At 45.4% G+C, this 17584-nt stretch overlaps 1 protein-coding gene across 9 annotated transcripts in view; it reads left to right on the top strand.

Annotated features, from left to right (window-relative positions):
• Positions 1-329: 329 nt before the first annotated feature.
• The window catches only part of MAP4K4 (mitogen-activated protein kinase kinase kinase kinase 4), a 164323-nt gene continuing 147068 nt past the window's right edge, over positions 330-17584 (top strand). For 5 of the 9 annotated variants that reach the window (XM_088051373.1, XM_088051368.1, XM_088051367.1 and 2 more), the window contains exons 1-2: positions 331-906; positions 1267-1332. In XM_088051373.1, coding sequence (XP_087907499.1) covers positions 850-906; positions 1267-1332 — 123 coding nt within the window. In that variant the 5' untranslated portion in view covers positions 331-849. Of the gene's footprint in view, positions 907-1266; positions 1333-17584 lie in introns of all 9 variants that reach the window. The other 4 variants (XM_088051370.1, XM_088051366.1, XM_088051372.1 and 1 more) reach the window with 2 other exon arrangements.

Here is a 17584-nt window from a genome sequence, read left to right as displayed (position 1 = left end):
GCTATTCTCTCTCTCTCTCTCTCTCCGCTCGCAGTATATTTTCTCCTCCTCCTTCTCCTCCTCCTCCTCCTCCTCCTCCTCCTCCCCGGCTATCTTTGTCTGGCTCGCAGCACCCCGCTCCAGCCCCACGCCCCTGCCCCGCCGCCGCCGGGACGCGCAGCCCGTGCCCGCCGGTGCCCGGCGCCGTTTGGTGCGAGGGCAGCGCCGCGGGAAGGGCTCGGAGGCGGCGGGGGCTCCGCCGCGGCGCGGGGCGTGAGCCGCCCCCCCATGCGAGAGCGGGGCCGCGGCTGCCACTGCCGGCTCCCGGCGTGAGCGCCGCCGGCCGGGCCGGGCCGAGCCGTGCCGTGCCATGCCCGGGTGCGGAGTGCATCGTGAGGCTGCCAGAGGCTGCCGGCACCGGCGCCGCTCCTGCCGCCGCCGCCGCGACATGGTGTGAGCCCGCTGCCGCCGGGGACGCGCGGGCACTCGCCGACTCACCCGCTCACCCACCGACCGGCCGGCCGGGATCCTCGGGGGGATCCAGCCCCGCACTGCAGCGCGGGGAGACGGACCGAGGGACAAAACGCAGCACTCCTTCCTCCTTCCCTTCCTTCACCTCCCTTTCCCCCCTCCTCCTCCTCCCACCATCCATCTATCTATCCATCATCCCCCCCGCCAACCCCTCCCAATGCTGAAGAGTTTCAACCCGGCGGGGCTGGAGTGAAGAAGGGAAGGGCGGAAGGGAGGAGAAGAGCGGAGCTCCGCGCAATTCACAGCTGCTCCAGGGAGGGGGGAGCGGCCTCGCTATTATTTAACAGAGAAGAAAAAAAAAATTAAAGAAAAAAAAAAAAAAAAAGAAGAGACGGGAAAATGGCGAACGATTCTCCTGCAAAAAGTCTGGTGGATATCGACCTTTCCTCCCTGCGGGTGAGTGCCGGTGCCGGGGGCCGGGGCGGAGGCCCCCCGGGGCCGGCGCGCCCCTTGCCGGGGCTGCGGGGCCGCTGGGGGGGGAGCGGCCGGGCCCGGTGTCGGTGCCGGGGCGCGGGGGGCCACGGCCGCATGCGGGGAGCCCTCCCGCGGGGGCGGGCGGGGGGACCGCGGCCCTGGGCTGCTTTTCCTTTGTTTGCATGTATTGGCATGTGCGTGGAAAAACAGGGCGCAACAGCTGCACGCCGCCAGCAGCCGGGTTCGCTGGCTGGGCTATGCCAGCAGCCATCGCCTGAACAAAAATGTAACCCCTCTTCTCCCCTTTCCTCCCCCTCCCCCTCTGCCCCTTCCTCCCCCTAGGACCCCGCTGGGATTTTTGAACTGGTGGAAGTGGTTGGCAATGGCACGTACGGGCAAGTCTACAAGGTTTGTGTCAGAATTTCTTCTCCTTTTATTATTGCCGATTTTCCAGAGGGTACCCGGTGCCTGAGCACACGGCTGAAGGCGAGCCACCCGCACTGGCGGCCGGAACAGTGAGGGGTGATAGAAGTGTTGCCCTTGTCATTGTTGCTGGCCTTGTCAAGTTTGTCAACCTCTTGGCTTCTGCTTTTTCGGATGGGTACAAATTACTCTCCCAAGTACCCATCCTGTAATGATGAAATACGCCTTCATTGTCCTTATTCTTCTCTGTGGTCCCTCCAGAGAAATGACCAAACCAAGTGGACGCTGTCAAGAGTCTGGCTGGGTTATACAAACACGTCCACAGACTTACTCAGCTTGGCTGCTGAAAATCCTTATGGAAGTTGCTGCTGCTGCAGTGACTTTAGACAAAGACATTGGCCTTAATTAAAATTGTCACCCGGTTTCCTTGTTGGAAAACCTTCAGAGTGGTGAAGCTATGGAGTTGGGGGCGAGTGCATCTGATGGGCGGTGCAGAGATGAGGGGTGCAGAGTGACAATAATAAGTGACCGAAGCAGAAAAGCTTATTTTGTGAAAATCAGAATCCCCAGAATAACCTGTTTGACAAGTGTATGACTTTAAAAAATAGAAATCAGAGAGTGCCCATGTGGGTGTGAAACTAGCCTACTTTTTTTTCTTTTTTTCTTTTTTTCCCTTTAGTGTGCAGTCAGTGGAACAAACAGATCTTGAGCTTGCATGACTTTGCAGCGAGTGCTAGCTACCAGGATGACTAATTATTCACACAGACTTAATACTAGGCTAAAGATTGAAGGCTCTAGCCTTAAACTGTAGAAATGCAAGATGCATTTGGAGAGAGGAGAGAGATGAAGATGCTTAGCTGCTTGTTTGGTTTTTCGGTTGCTTTTTTGTTGTTGCTGTTGTTTTTTTTTCGTAATGCTTATAAACAAGGGAGTGTAATTGGTGAGTTTCCCTGATGGCAAGATACTGCTGCTTGCAGCTCCAGTAACTAAATAAAGCACTTTGGTGCCTCTTCTGCAAATGAAACACATGTCAGTTTGTTTTGAGGGCGTGAACCTCAGCCTTCCTGATGGAGAATTAGTCTGCCTGCACAGTGTATTAGTTGCTTTTTAAGCCTTGAGCTGGAATAGCTAGGGTGCTGCTGTTGGTATAAAGTTGGAAAAAAGAATGTGGCTCAGAAGGCCACAGGAGATAGAGAAGATAAGTAAAAAGCTGCACTTTGACACAACCTCGACCATTTGAATTTTTTCTGCCATTTGAAAGGACACCATTTTTTTTCTGTAATCATTTGCTCACAGAACTTGCATCATCTGAGCCTTTGTTAAAAAAAAATAAAAATATTAGGGTGTGAATGTGTGACTTGAAACTCTCCTGTTAATTATTGCAATTTAGTGCATTGTTTCTTAGCGTACATGTTAATGCTTTTGAGTTAATGAGCAAAGTTCTCCTTAGTTTAACAGTCTTGACAATAGAAATTTTAAATTTCATTTTCTTTAAGTAAGGTAGAGCTCAGGACAGTTAGCATTGGAAAGGAAACTGAGCACATGCATTTATTGTCTTGGAAGAGTTGAACGAACACCTGATGTGTAAGGGCATCGCTGTCACTGTGATAACGGGTAGCAACAGGCAGTCTCCTTTCTTGCTACAGAGCCTGCTAGACAGTAATGGATTGAGAGATGTTTAAGTTTGGGTTGGCACTGCTTTTAGGCATTTGCTCACGTTGGTGTATGTACACTGATAATGTGGACACCTAACGGGGCTATATGTAAACAAATAATAGCAAACCAAAAAACTTCCTTGCTGCGGTAAGCATCTTTCTTTTTAAACTAATGAAGTTATGTAAAAAAAAAAAAGAATTAAAAAAAGAAGTTGTTGCAGTAGTATTTAACTTTTCTTGGCCACTTTTTTTGCTAGGAAAAATGCTCCGGGGCACCCAAAGATGAGACTGTTTTGAGGGCTTTCATAGGAACTGCATAATCGAGGGAAAAACGTGTTTACGCTGTGTTTGCTTGTTGCCTTCCGCTTTCCTCCTACCCAGCAACCACTTCTTGAAATCCCTCTTCCCGGATGGTTTTATTTCCCTTCTAAGCGGTCTGTCATCCCGAGGGACTGTGTGGGGGGTGGGGTGTAGGTCGCTTTTGAGGAGCTCCGAGATGTAGTTTGATGTAGTTGCACATTCGTGTACAGGCATCAGCGATGATGTCACCCGGGAGCGGGATTGGCTGGCTACCTGCCACTGCGGGGAGGACACGGAGGGAGCCGAGAGGCCATGACGTTATCTCTTTGTCTAGCTCATACTCCCGCCGATGATGCCGAAGGTCGCTCGCCTGCCTGGGGACTCAGCTTTCCAGCAGCGGTGCGAAGGGGACTGCGCCAACCTGTTGGAAAGCAGAAAATAGTCCCGTTTATTCTCCTCTTTGCCTTAGCTGTGCTAGCTGGAAATAGCACATCTATCTGGCTAGCGATATTTCTGTAGCTAGTTGTACCTTAGCTATTTATTTAGCTATATGTAGGTGTATAGATGTTTATACGTGTATGAAATGTGAGGGCAGCCCTCGGATGTTTGGCACCTAAATGCAAGTGGAGTTACTCCCGCATTTTACGCATTAAATGGGTTGGCTTAGGTGGAGTGTTACTGTGGGCCTGGGACCTCACTGGTGAGGTGGTAAAAAATCTTAAGTTTTAGTTTGCTGTGCTTGAATTGGGGTAATGGCTTTAAAACGAGAGTAGGTTTAGATTAGGTATTGGGAAAAAATCCTTTACTGTGAGGGTGGTGAGGCACAGGAACAAGTTGCCCAGAGAACTCATGGATGCCCTATCCCTGCAAGTGTTCCAAGGCTGGGCTTTGGATGGGGCTTTGTGCAGCCTGGTCTAGTGGAAAGTGTCTCTGCTTATGACAAAGGGGTTGGAACTAGATGATTTTTGAGATCACTTCCAACTCAGACAGGTCTGTGATTCTACGATTATAAATTCCATAGAGTTTATATTATTTTCATCTTAATAACCTTGCTTACACCTTTCCTGTGTGAAGAAGTCTTTTGTGTTAAGAGCAGCTTGTTACGAAGTGGTGAATGAATGGATTGGGGCGGGGGGGAGGAGGTTCCCAGCCCTGAGTGGGTAAAAGAAAGGAGTGTTTGAGGAAGCCTTTGCCCAGTACAGGGGAGGGGGCACTGGGCATTGGCTCATTCGTCCTGGGGCCAAGCAGAGCTTCTTTACTGCTGCTCGGAAATCCTGGGGAACGAGTTGTTTTCCCTTTCGTAGGTGGTTCGAAACCCGAGAACGGTGGCGTGGAAGTTGCACCACTTAGATTAGAGAGAAAGCAAAGGGTTAAACGCTGCCAAGTACGGCCGGCAGACTTCCCTCCGAGCCGAGGCGGGAAGGACCGGCCGCAGAACCCCCTGGGTGGGTCGTTCTGACACTTTTAAGGAGTCCTAGGACAGTGCTGGGGTTGGGAGGGAGAAATTTCCCTTGTGTAGGTCGGTATCAGCTGGCGGGAGCCGAGCGGCGTGTGCGGGCCGGCCCGGGCCGCGCCCGTGCCCGCGGCGGGCGGGGGGCCCCGGCCGCCCCGCGCCCACTGCCAGCGCCGCTGGGCCCCGCCGGGCAGGGCGGCGGCACCGGCAAGGACCGAGGGGGTTAGCCGGGCTGCTGCTCCCCGGGCCGGGCTGCTGCTCCCCGGGCCGGGCTGCTGCTCCGCGGGCCGGGCTGCTGCTCTCCGGGCCCACCTCTGGCTTATGCTGGGCCGGGATGGCGCACGGGTGTGCTGCCCCTCTCCATCCCTCCTGAGTCAACCCGCTCCCGCTGCCGCCTAACTGGGACTTGTAGCCAGCTCACCGAGTGATCGGCTGCCTAAGGGGCTTTTTTTGATCTTTTGCAAGTAGTGCGAGAAGCATTTTTAGCATTGCTGCGGTTAGATTTTAGTTTTTCACATCCAGCAGTAAGCTCAATATGAAGTTTGGATTGCACCAAATGAGAACATTCCCGGAATTTGTCTCAATATAAGTTTTGAACCAGGAGTTTGCTTCCCTTATGGTTTTCGGTTTTTGTTTTGTTTTTTTCTTTTTAAATGCAGAATTTACCTGTGACCTAAAGGCAGTTGGTTAATACTTTTGAAATTTTAAAGTCTCTATCATCTGATCATTCATATAGGCATAAAACTTCGTAATTTTGCTATTGAGACTGAACTATGTTAACTTGCTCAGTCACTTTCTCTTTTGTTGTGTGTGTAGTTTTTAAAGACATCTAACACTTTGACCATTGTGAATGCACAGTTACATCTCACAAGACATGTAATTCTCTTGTGGCAGCAATGACTTGGGTGGAAGGATGTATTTATGGGAGTTCTGAGGCATAAGAGGAATGCACCAGGAAGATGAGAATTAGGGGTGATACTCCTAATTGCCCTCAGTGCAGGCTGGAGTGACTTTCTAAGAGCCTTGTAATAGTTAATTCATAGTGAAGGCTTCTTTTGTTGATCTATGTTGCAGCCTTCCAAAACTGCATGTAAATGATGTGTATTGTCTAACTGCTGGCTTGTAAAAGGAAGTGATGTAAGATGTGATCGTTTAAATGCTGATTTGAAAGTAAATTAAAACTTGGCTAAATGTTTTCCCACGCTAAGGATACCCTATTTTTGTCTTAATGGACTTTCTGTCTTACAAGGTGACTGTGTTGGGGGGTAGGAAGATAGGACAGTTCTCGGTGTTCTGTAGTAACTCAGTTAAGGGTGTTTTTTCCTCTCTCTCTTCCCCCCCCCCCCCCTTTGTTTCTTTCCCTGCTAAAGGGACATCATTGTGGATTCAAATGATTTTGTTAAACATGAATACAATTCCAGTCTTATCACTATAAAGACAAACTGTACTGGGGATCAGTGAGGTCACTGTCTTTCAGGAACTGGTCCAGACCAGCTCTCTTAAGTATGAATTGCACTTCTTCCCTTACTCCTCTGATTTTTTTTTTAGATTGTGTTGCAAAGTGAGACCTTGCTGTTTTAGAAACTGTGAAGGACCAGGCAGTGGCTGGAATATTGGCATTTTTTTGGGTCCTTCAGCTAGATATTTACTCTCCTGTCCTCCCCTAAACTGGCTGAACTTTTGACCAGTTCTCCATCACCCAAATCCTTCTTAATTAAATATACAAAAGCTAGGCAGGTGGCCAGTGGGGATTACTGATATTTATTTTTATTAAAAAAAAAAAAAAGGAAAAAGAGAAAAGAAAGCAGTGTGCCAGTTGTGGGTAACCACATGTCCCTCTTGTTCTTCCTCCCCCAGTTCCATCTGTCTGTTTGCAAAATGTGGGGGTTTTGCAGACTCCTGGGACAGGGACTTCTTATTCTGAACTAATCAGAAGAGGACCCAGCGCTATGGGATTTGGGTGTGTGCAGGGCTTTGAGGTGATGAATGTAACAAGATCCAGCCCAGAGTTTTGTGCTGACTCTGAGATTTTTTTTTTCAGCTTTCTATAGGAAGATGTTTCAACTGGTGTGGATAAAATTTCAGTTGAAATCATCTGGTACTCTCTCCTTTCTTCTTGCATGTGTGGGCTCTCTTCCTCTTGACAATGGTAGGGGTCGTTTCCCTGGGTTTGTATGGGTGGATGGTTTTCCCCATCAACATCTCCTCCTTCTTTAACCAGGCATGAGGAAGGTGAGCCTTATTTGTAAGGCCTGGAATAGAGTTTTTAGTAATTTTGGGATAGTGAAGAAAGAAGAAAACCAGGAATGTACACCTTCCACTCCTTACTTAATTTTTATTCTCTCCTAGCAATGTCACGTAGTTTGGTGACTTGTCAACTTCCAGGCACCAGAGCCTTGGCTTGACAGTGTGCATAAATCCTTCTTTTGGTCTCTGTGGTGATAGCAGGTCTGCACCTCCCACCCAAGGGAATGATGTAGAGGAACGTCCCCAAAGGCAATGCAGCATTATAAGTGGTGCTCACCCTTTGCATTTCCTTGCCTTCAGCATATACATTTTTTAGTATAAATTTTTGGACTAGAATGCTAGCTAACTTTTCTCATGTGGTCTAACATGTGTTTGTATACACACATTATGTTCTAGTCATCTTTTCAAGTGGTACTTGCTGTTGCAGGAAAGATTTTAGCCTGTTGTATACCTACCCTCCTGAGATCTGTTTTGTGTGGAGGAAAGTGGCATTTCTGTTTTTTCCATTTTATGTTTCTGACTGTACACTTTGGCTCCACCAGGCTTTGGATGATGTTGATATTTAAGCTCAATAGCATTGACTTACACAATGTGAGCTTGACTGTAGTCAAAGTTACAGAAAGATCCTTATCTGCATCGTTATTTTAGGTCTCAGCCCACAGAAAGTGGTGGAAAGAATTCGGCTTGCTTGAACGAGGGGTGGATTTGGGAGGGGATCTCATAGCTTTGCACAAGAGTTCTCTTATCAAATGCTTTGTTTGTAACATTATGGGTCCCTGATTATTTCTCAGTTTAGCACAGGCTCAAGAAAAGATACTATTGACTCTAAAATCAGACAACTATGGGAAGGAGGAGTAAAAAGCCCACAATTGTGCATACTTCTTGAGTATGGAACCTTGAGACAGTTTTGATTGTAGAGGGCTTGGAGATTTTGACATTGCATCTCAATATTATTTCCAAAGTGAATTTTCTGCCTTGGATGCGCTGTGAAACACTTTCACAGAGGCACAGAAAATATGCCAGTAATTACAAGCTGTGGAGTACTGCTGAATGGCAAATATGCTGTTGTGAAGCTCCAGTGTGATACCTCCACCTAATCCTCATTCCTGGTCCCCTGTCATGTCCTGAGCAAGGCTTGATGTATCTCCTCCGAGGTGGCCATGGGGCCCTGTAGTAGAAATAGGTACGGTGTGCTACCTATTTCAGTGTCAGAAAAAGGACAGGGCAGCTTTTTGGAAGAGGAGCAAATACTGACTGGAGACTTGCTGGCAAAGCACTCCCCTGCTCTCCCAGCTTTGCTGTCCTGCAGCAGAGTGAAAGCTGCTGTTCTGAGTGTAATGAATAATTACAGTGTGACCTGTGGTGTTGGTTCTAATTTGCTGCTGATTGGGAAATCTGTGAAAAGCACCACTATAGAAGGGTGAAATCAGAGAGGCTGGGGAGTGATGCTCACCCTTTCAGAGGATTTGCACTTTTGAGGTACATAAGGATCAGAAAGAGGTATGGCTGGAGTAGGCTTCTCTCCACTTTACTTATAAATTGGTGCAACTAACTCCTATCTCTAAGGGCCTGTGCAGCTCAGTTGTGTGGGCATGAAGGGTGTTGACATATCCTGAATATTCTTCTATGGCCTTGTGCTTGACCTTGTATCATAGTTGCAAATGGAGGAAATTTATGGGAAGATTTGGAGTTAGGAAGAGGACAGTTAGTTAGCAGGACAGTTCAGAGAGAAGCTACTACTACTGAAGGTGAATTTACAGAGGAAATCGGGACATGAAGAAGGAGAATATGGCTTAAATGTAGAGAATGAATTAGAGGACTGTTCATAGTTTTGGGGAAGGAATGGTAGTGTGGAGTCAGGGAAGTGCTTAATATAAGAAAAACTAAGGGACACTTCAGTTGTTAGTAGAAACATATTAGCACATATAATTTATATTAAAAATACACATATTATGAAAGAGATTAACTTTTAGCCATGGCAGCTCATTAATCAGCCGGGCATTTGGTTTATGCACACCAGGGGAATGTTCATTGACACAGGTTTTTGTGCTGATTTCAGCATAGCCCAGGTTGAGGAGACCTTCCTTAACCCACCTAGCTGTGTTGTGACCACGTCCTAGAATAATGGATGTCTTTTGGGGGAGATTGCTTCTCACTCCTGGCAAAATGCTTCTTTCCCACCAGAGCCGCACCTCTCCGGGTTTCTCTGGCACTGTGGCCGTCATTATCACTGTACAAATAGGACACTGCAAGTGCCAACGTGTCTTGATTGGCCTGTCTAGCAATAAAACAGCTAACATGGTAAAACTCCTAACATGGATGCAGTTATACTGGTACTGTAGGGCTTATCTGGTATGTCTCTGTCACCTCCCTTTGGAGCTGTCCTGTGCCGCGCTGGTAACAGTTGTTCTCCATGCAGGGATTGCAGTGACTCATGGCTTTATACCTGTGGCTGAAGGAGCCACGTGAACTGCAGCCACTCTCTTCCTGGAGCGAGGCAGTGCTACCCCTGGAGAAGGTCTGCCCTGGGCTGCGGCCAGGATGTGGCTGCAGGGGCTGTTGGTGGTGTGCCACGGACGTTTGTCTGCTTCCTCTCCTGTCCCCTGTGTGCCTTGAGCACCCCAATAGCTCCCTGGCTCTGGGGCTGCTGGCAAGGTCCATTTGCTTAGTGCTCTTTACACCATCCTGACTGAGAAAGTCCTAAAAGATCCCTCTGGGCACCATAGATTTGCAGCTTTGGAGGTGTGGTGCTGCTCCACTCTGTACCTGCTTCCAAAGGTTTTATTTCTAGTGGCACTCCGCATGTGGAAATCCAGGTCCACACGTCCATCCATGACACCCCTGTGCTTCTTCTCTGATTACTCACTCCGTGACGTCTTGTCCCCCAGAATGGCTTTTCCTTTCAGTTTGTCCGTCCATGGAGTTCCCCTCAGTTTCACCGGATATTTTAGGGCTCTGAAAGTTGCGCAGTTTATGTGTAAATACTTGGGTTACCATCTTCTCATGTTGTACCAGTCCATGCTATGGACTTGTTAGCTATAGTTCCTGCACTTGGAGACTTCACCAGAGGACAGAGGTGAAATGGGAAAGTGTTACTTAGATAGGTAAAAGAATGGCAGCAGCTCAGAATAATCGGTTGCATCAAATCTGTTTTATTAACTTCCTGGGGACTGCCAAGGCAATAGTTTACTCTTGCTGGTGTACCTCAAAGCTGATGCACTCTGGGACTGGCACTGTTAAAAATTACTTGAAGTCTTAAAAATACAACAATTTCAGTTAAGCTCTGGCAGTTTCAAGAGCTTCTTTCCAGGATTGAGATAGAGTAGCTGTAGGGAATGACAGTGGTCAAGAGTTCATGATTCTAATTTAAATGCTAAGCTCAAAACAAAATAAACCTGTCTCAAAACTTGCTCACTAAACTTTTAACTGTCTAATGGTATTGGGTTGTTTTGTTTTCAAATGCAGAAAAGCTTAAGGTCTATGGGTCTTAATGTGTTATTCTATGCCCTGATTTGGCTTATGTAACTTAGAGTCAGGGACCCTCCCAATGTTAGTTTGGTTCATTATTTTTCTTTTATTTTGTGATGCCCAAAGGAAAATCAGTAGAAAACTTAAAAGGAAGCACAGGTATATCCATCTTACAAGGCTGTTGTCAAGAGGGAACACTCGTAACTGAGTTATAAACCCTTACAGATAGGGGTACAGAAGAAAATCAGAGTGCTGGTGAACCCTTAGCTGTAGTCCACTGCCATAAGCTACTGCAATAATCAAAATAATTCTTGGGGGAACTGGTGCAGCAGTTTTCAAATAATGATGAGGTGTTTGCTGACTGGAAGCTCTAATTAAATTTGTTTTGTGCTTCCCAAAAAACTGATAGTACTGATGGGTGAAAAATGCATTTTGTAGTGAGAGCTGCTTTTACACACAAATGCTCAGTAATTTACAGCTTGTTTCTGTGCAGTGGGCTTGGATGATACTTTTGAAGGTGCTTAAGTAGATGGGCTGTTTATTGTCCTTTTGCTGTCTGATCTGAGCTGTATGCTCTTGGTCTCAGTGGAGAGAAATAGGACAGGAGAATGGTCTCTGGAGATAACTACCACAGGATGAGATAAATTGCTCTTTACCTGAGTCTGTGTTAGTTAAAATGGGAATTTTTGATGAGGGTCTCACTTTTATGTTTTCTGAATGTCTAAGATTGGACAGGTTGACCCCACTCTGTACCATGCGTGTAGCAGCTCTTGCAGTCCATGTTCTTTGTGGGATATATAGTAGGAGTGAAGATGGCTTTGTAAGTGAATATATGAAAGTGAGTGACATGTAAAATCCCACTTGCCTATCATGGAAGGGAAACACACATTTTCTCAAAAAAAAACCTCCTAAGTAAGTGCCCTGTTTTTGCATGTACCAAGAGGTGAATGTGCTTGCTCTCAGTTAGGAATCTCTGCACTCTTATATATGAAATATGGGAACTTATATGAGATAGTTATTCTCAATCAAATCCCTCAGAAGTTTTGCAGAAATAAATCTATCTGTGTGCAAAAGCAGTCAGTGCCTTGTGTCTCCTCTCTGTGCTTCAGCTGGAAGTGCTGGGGTCTTTCCTGTTCAGATAGATAATACATCTATAGAGATTGCATTTAATCTAGGTTACTGTTTGTCAGGTGAGAATTACAGAGGTACTTTAGCTTTATGATGATGTTGATAAGGGTTGTAATTAAGTGCCTGACATTCAAACTGTTTTTTTCAAGTGTGTACTTCTCTGTAAGGTATCCTTTCCCATCAAATTTGTTTGGAGTTTTTAAAATTTATTAATTTTTCCCTCCTGTGTTGTTATATTGCTTCTTCCTATCTGTAAGCTCAGCTAGTAAAATTTAGTCTGGTTGTGAATCTTGGTGAATCTTGTGTTTAAATCTCAACCTGTTTGTGATTATAGATACAAAAACCCAAGCGTTAGTTAGAGAAAACATACTTGGATTTGATAAATCCAAACATGTTTTCTCTAATTAACGCTTGGGTTTTTGTTGAGACAATATCCGGGCTATTCCTTCATCAGCTACAGCAACATTCCTGAAGTACTTAAGTTTCAGATTCCTCACTATTTTTAAACTGGACTTTCAGTTTCATGGTAATCTCCCATATAAACACAGAAGGAAGTGGAACTCCCATGTACTTCTCTGACACTCAAGTTATCCACTGTGCTTTACTTCAGAGCGAGGAGGTGGGAGGGAAGTACGGTGGGGAACTGATGAAATTTATTCCCAGCCACCCAGGAAATATGTGACAGAGGTACAGTCTAAACCTCTGAACGCAGAGTAGTTATGTGCTTTAATCAAAAGATTCCTTCTTTTGCCTTAGAACTAGCTGGGAGCAGTTTTCATGCTTACCCATACCAAAGAGAGGGAAGACTTTGCATGCTGACCATGTGGTCTCTTAAAAGCTGCCCAGAGAAGGGGTCTAAATGTCCTTGGGTGACTGGGTGGGTGGATCTCCTAGAGCGAGTCTCATGATACCTCTGCTTGTTTTACTTTTATTTTTGGTGGAATTTTGTGCTGGCCTCCAGTTGGTGAGGTGTCTGCTTAACTGTCTTTTGCAGAAAGGCCTGAAATGAACTGCTCACATTTAGCTGTATTGCTGTCTGTAACAGAGGTGAGGAAGGTATTCGGTTATTTTACCATGACTAAACAGCAGCTTTAATACCTTTAAAATTGGTATATTGACATTTATGAGCAGATATCACATTACAGTGATAGCTTCAGGGGCCTTCTGCTGCATATGAGAGCTCTTGGTTGATTTAGAAAGCAAATAAATAAAATTTTAAAGGTACCCTAGCACAACTAAGCATGTTAAATCGAAAATGCAAGGTGATGTTATATCCTTAGATTATCCTGTCAACCACTGCCATTTCAGCAGATGAAGTTAATGATGTACTGTCGCAGGAGAAGGAACAAAAGGTGCATCACTGAGAACTATGGGGGAGTCTGGGATAATAGAGCTTGTCCTGGGGGCTGTTTGGAGTAGTCCCTGTGCTACAGAGTTGGGGTTTGGCAGAGCTGGCATGACTCCAGGCTCCCTTAACTTGTCGCCTTCGCCTGTGTTTCTGGTGTGGTCTTGCGGGGGAAGAAAGAATGTCAGCCTATTAATAGTGACAGGCTTTCTCATCTTCATCTCTTAAAAATCACTGCAATGCTTTGAATAACAAATAAATGAAAAGTATATATATATATATATTTTTTTTTTTTCTTTTAATCTGAGTGTTGTGAAAGGTGTACTTTGCTCTTCTTTTCCCCTATCTGGAATACACTGAAATTCTCTGATCTGACTTGTCCTTTGGGACTATGGAGAACACTCTGTGCAGCTCCCCCTGTGCTTTTTCACCAAGAGTTAAGTTCTGGGGTGATGACAAGTGAATGTGGATAAAATGTTTCAAGTCATGTGAAAGAAATGCTACTTGCTAAATAACTTGAGTGTTAAAAGAAAGAAAGGGAAAAGCTTTTCTTAGCCTTTTCGCAATCTTATATGGCAAGGAATGAAAATCTTTAATACTGACCTAATTTTATTTGTATTTAAGATCAAAGACCCTTTGTGAATGAGTTGCTTGTCTGTCAGTGGCTTTATGGTCTTCTGAATGGCTTGAGGCGCTAAATCAGTTCTGAGTAATGCTACCTTTCCTTAGGTTTCCTCTGAGGTAATGGAAGAGTGCTTTAGTTTCTTCTTCAGGAGTAAAGATATATCCGTTACTGAGAAGACTTCTTTTGGGCTAATTGCTGAAGTTGGAGGTGCCTCCCCATGGACCAAGTGTTGTGGCAGTGCTTGTGCTGGGCTTTGGGAAAGGATGAGAGAAATGGGCAAGGAAAGCACTGTCATTGACAGTGCCATCTTGTTCACAGATCCTTGCTGTGATCAGGGCTGGCTTTGGAGTGTCTTCATCTGCTGCTGCTCTGCACCTCTAAGCTCTTTGCTAGCAGAGTATGTAGTCAGTGCATGCTGGTGTTGTAAGAAAGCATGTTTTGTATACATATGCTATGGTTGCACTGGGCTGTGTGGGAAAAGGGAGGGTTTTATTTTGTGCTCTCCATCAGAAAGATTTCCTGTTGCAGAAAGGAGAAGGAAAGGGAGGCATAGGCAGGCAGATGGAACACCTTGGGTAGTATCTGATTGCTTTATTCCTGCAGGGAGAGGGATCCTGCTGGCTTATATATGATTCAGAACTGTGCTGAAAGCACTAGGTCTTGGAGATAACTGGGATTGCTGGAGAATCTCTTGACCCAGTAGCACCATAATGTGGATTTTAATCTTTCTATGTAACTCAGATAGGAGAAGATGGGAAAAAAGAAATGTGAACAGCATTTCAAATCTATCAAGATGGCATCAAAGTAGTTTGTAGATCCTTGTGAATTTGGAAACAAAGCCGTTAGACTTGAGTATTAAAGTGTTTTGTTACTGCTAAAATCTGCTCACCCTGTAGCATTCCTATGCTTAGGGAAAGAAGAGATTCTTCTTAAGGGAAGAACCCAAATCCTCTTCTTTCTTCTTTAAGAAGTCTTTTTGTGGGTGCCATTGTCTCAGCTGTTGGCTGTTGTGAAATGGCACGCGTAGATGAAAACCCACTGCGGAGGGTGTGGGTGGTACAGTACCTCTGGGATGGTAGTTGTGTCTGCTGAGCCTTGACTGCTTGTGGAGCTTTGTCGGTGGTGGTGGATGCTGCTGACTTGGCAGTGCCTCTTCTCACCTCCTTTGCTTGGAGATGGAGCTCATTTGTGGGAGTGAGAGGTGCCCAATAAATGGGGAATATCGCAAAGCCACTTGTGTTGCTGAAATCTACCAAAACCTGTCATTTTGTCTAGGTTAGCTGAAAAGTTTGGGTTGTGTTTTTCTTGCAAGAGCTCTTGGTTTAAAGCTCCATTAATTATGTGTCAGTTCTGTATGTGTTATGATAATAACCAAGAGTGGAAGACTAGATTTATTTCAGGAAACATTTCACCTCGTAAAATTTTAATAGCTTGTCCATCTTCACAGGCCATTCCTTTTTCTCCTGGTCAGATTGTGCACCCAGCAACAGTACAAAGTGTTTCCCTGAGAGATGTGTTTATAACCTGACCTTGAGATGCTGTTCTTCCCAATATTTGGACAGAGTTGTTCCGAAGATGCTCAGTTCTGAGTTTCTTTGCAAGGCAGAGATTGAATTTGCCCCTGCTGTGCTGGATTTTGTGGGTTTCTTTTAATAGTGACTATGGACAGCTTTGAAAGATGATAAAAACAACACGCTGAAATGACTAGGGACTTGCGTCTGAATCACAGCCGTCAGCAAAACCACCTCGCTTCGGGAACGGTTCTGCGTGACAGCGGAAAGTCTTGTGAGCACCCCAGCCAAACTTCTCTTCAACAAATATGGGATTTGAATGTTTTGAGGGAAATGTTTTTGAACATCTTTGCTGTCTTAGGCCAGTGGGAAAGCAAACCTTAATAGACTATGAAACCACCTTTATGCTAATAATTTAAAAGATGTAAATGCCATTTCAGAAATGAAGAATTGTGGTAGAATAAGAGCATGATAGATGCAATCCCTGTGCAGAGTTGAGGTGTATATTGGTTTAACTTAGATTTTTTTGGTAAAGCTAGAAGTACATTGACTCTGCAGGACCAGACCCTGTCTGCTGAAGTCAAAAGAACTAAACTGAGTGTCAGCCTGAGTGTCAGTGGAGCTTGTGGTTAGAGGTGTGTGGGTAAAGGCTGGCACATTTTTGGTTTGAGACAATGTTCACTTGTCAGACTTTAGGGAAAAAAGTATTCTTTCTAGAAAAAACACTTTTTGGAAGTGCCTCAGGTCCTTAACTTCTTTGACTCATTCTTTAATCTTTTCTTGTATAATGAATTTTGTAATTTTGCAATTTTGCCCTTTTTCTTAGCAGTGGCAGGTTTCTCTCCCTTTTTGTGGTTGGTTTTGTCCTTGTTGTCTTCTTTCATACTCACCTGATGTGGGTGAATTCCTCCTGTTAGTCTCCCTTCATCTAAACTATACCCATCATCTTTTGCATTTGTTCCTCCAGGCTTGTCTGAGGCTTTCAAAATTTATTTATTTATTTATTTATTTGTCTAAAATAGAAAGGATATGGTTAAATCCGTAGGACCTCTGGTATACTGGCTGTAGTTCTGCCAAGATGAATGAGGTATATTTGTTTTTACATTAGTGTGTTGCTCCACATGCATTCTGTACCTTCTTTAGATTTTTTTTTTTTTTTTTTAATGGTCTCTTTTTGCCCTGGGTTTCTGAAGAAATGAAGCTTTGTCCATTTCATTCTGTCCTCTACACATTTTCAACCTCAGGGCTGACTTCAGCTGTGTTTTGATTTACATTATGGGTCTGAAATCCTTACAAGTTGCATGAAAAAATAAATTACTAGGTAGATGGGAGTGAGAGAGCCTGTTTGCTCTTCTCCTCCCTCAGTTTCTCAGTTAAAACCCCTCATTATTGCTCATTGGAGAGGTGTGTGTTAGAGGTGTGTGTCAAGTTACCCCTGTTTGTAGATCTGTCTTCTCCTCCAGTGGGGTACTTCTTTTTACCCTGGTCTTCCAGAGAAAAAAGGGTGGTACCATTTTCTGAAGTTTGGGTGTTCCCCATCAGTCAGAGGAGCTCGCTCTGAGGGGGGATGTTCTCTGCTGTCTCTCAGGGCTTCTGTCTCCACTGGGATTGAAGATGTGAGATTTGGATATGCTCACTAAAGTGCATTGAAAGTCTTTGTCTAGACAAGGCACGCTGTCCTTGACACACGCTAAATTGGTGTGGGTTAAAGCCTCGGGTACTTAGTGTGCTAACCTCGGGAGGTAAATCCAGGGCTAGACAAGCCCCCTAAGGAGGTGATGGACAAGGTGGGGATTTCTTTGCATTTTCTGTGACTTCAGCTGGTGCCTGAATGCAAAACTAGTAGTAAACAGTCATAATCCCTGGATCCTTTTTCTCTTGTCAGCTCCTGTCTGAATAGGGGCTTTTTCATGACACATGCTTGTTTGCTCATGTTTCTCTTTTAAGGAAAGCAGTTAAACTAGGCAATAACCAGCAGTAATTCAGTGCTCTGTTAAGCATGTAATAAACCAAGCCCCAGATCTCGGTCTTGAGCCATTAGAGACTGCCACCCTTTGTTTCTCTCTTGGTGGGGAGGAGGGAAGAAATGGGGCACAACCGGCTTTTGGTGTGGGAAGGACAAAAGGGCACCAAGCAGGGCAGAGGTGTGATGGTGCAGTGCTCCCAGGACAGGCACCACCATCATGCCTCAGGTGTGCAGGGTCAAACCCCAGCCTGTGCTTTCTGCCTGCAGTGGCAAAACATTGTGAAGTCTGCTTCAAATTTGTTCAAAAAGGAGTTGCAGCCACTTGCGATTGGTGCCAGTTCAAGTATGGGTCTCAGCTCATCCTTCTGGTGGAGGCACCTCTCCTTCACTACAATGCTTGCTATTATATTCTGACCTTAGTTTAATGCAAGAGCAGCCCACCTCTAGGCTAGCCAGTAGCTGATTCTATTCTGCTGTGCTTCCAGTCGTTGCTAAAATAAAGCCTTCTACGAAGTTATCAGGTGGACTTTGCTAGAATT

This window comes from Pseudopodoces humilis, chromosome 2 (assembly GCF_049639895.1).
Source record: "Pseudopodoces humilis isolate 2021_Gansu_Grassland_sample_001 chromosome 2, ASM4963989v1, whole genome shotgun sequence".
NCBI lineage: Eukaryota > Metazoa > Chordata > Aves > Passeriformes > Paridae > Pseudopodoces > Pseudopodoces humilis.
The sequence above is the reverse complement of the archived record's forward strand: the minus strand, read 5'-3'. Positions and strand labels throughout refer to the sequence as shown.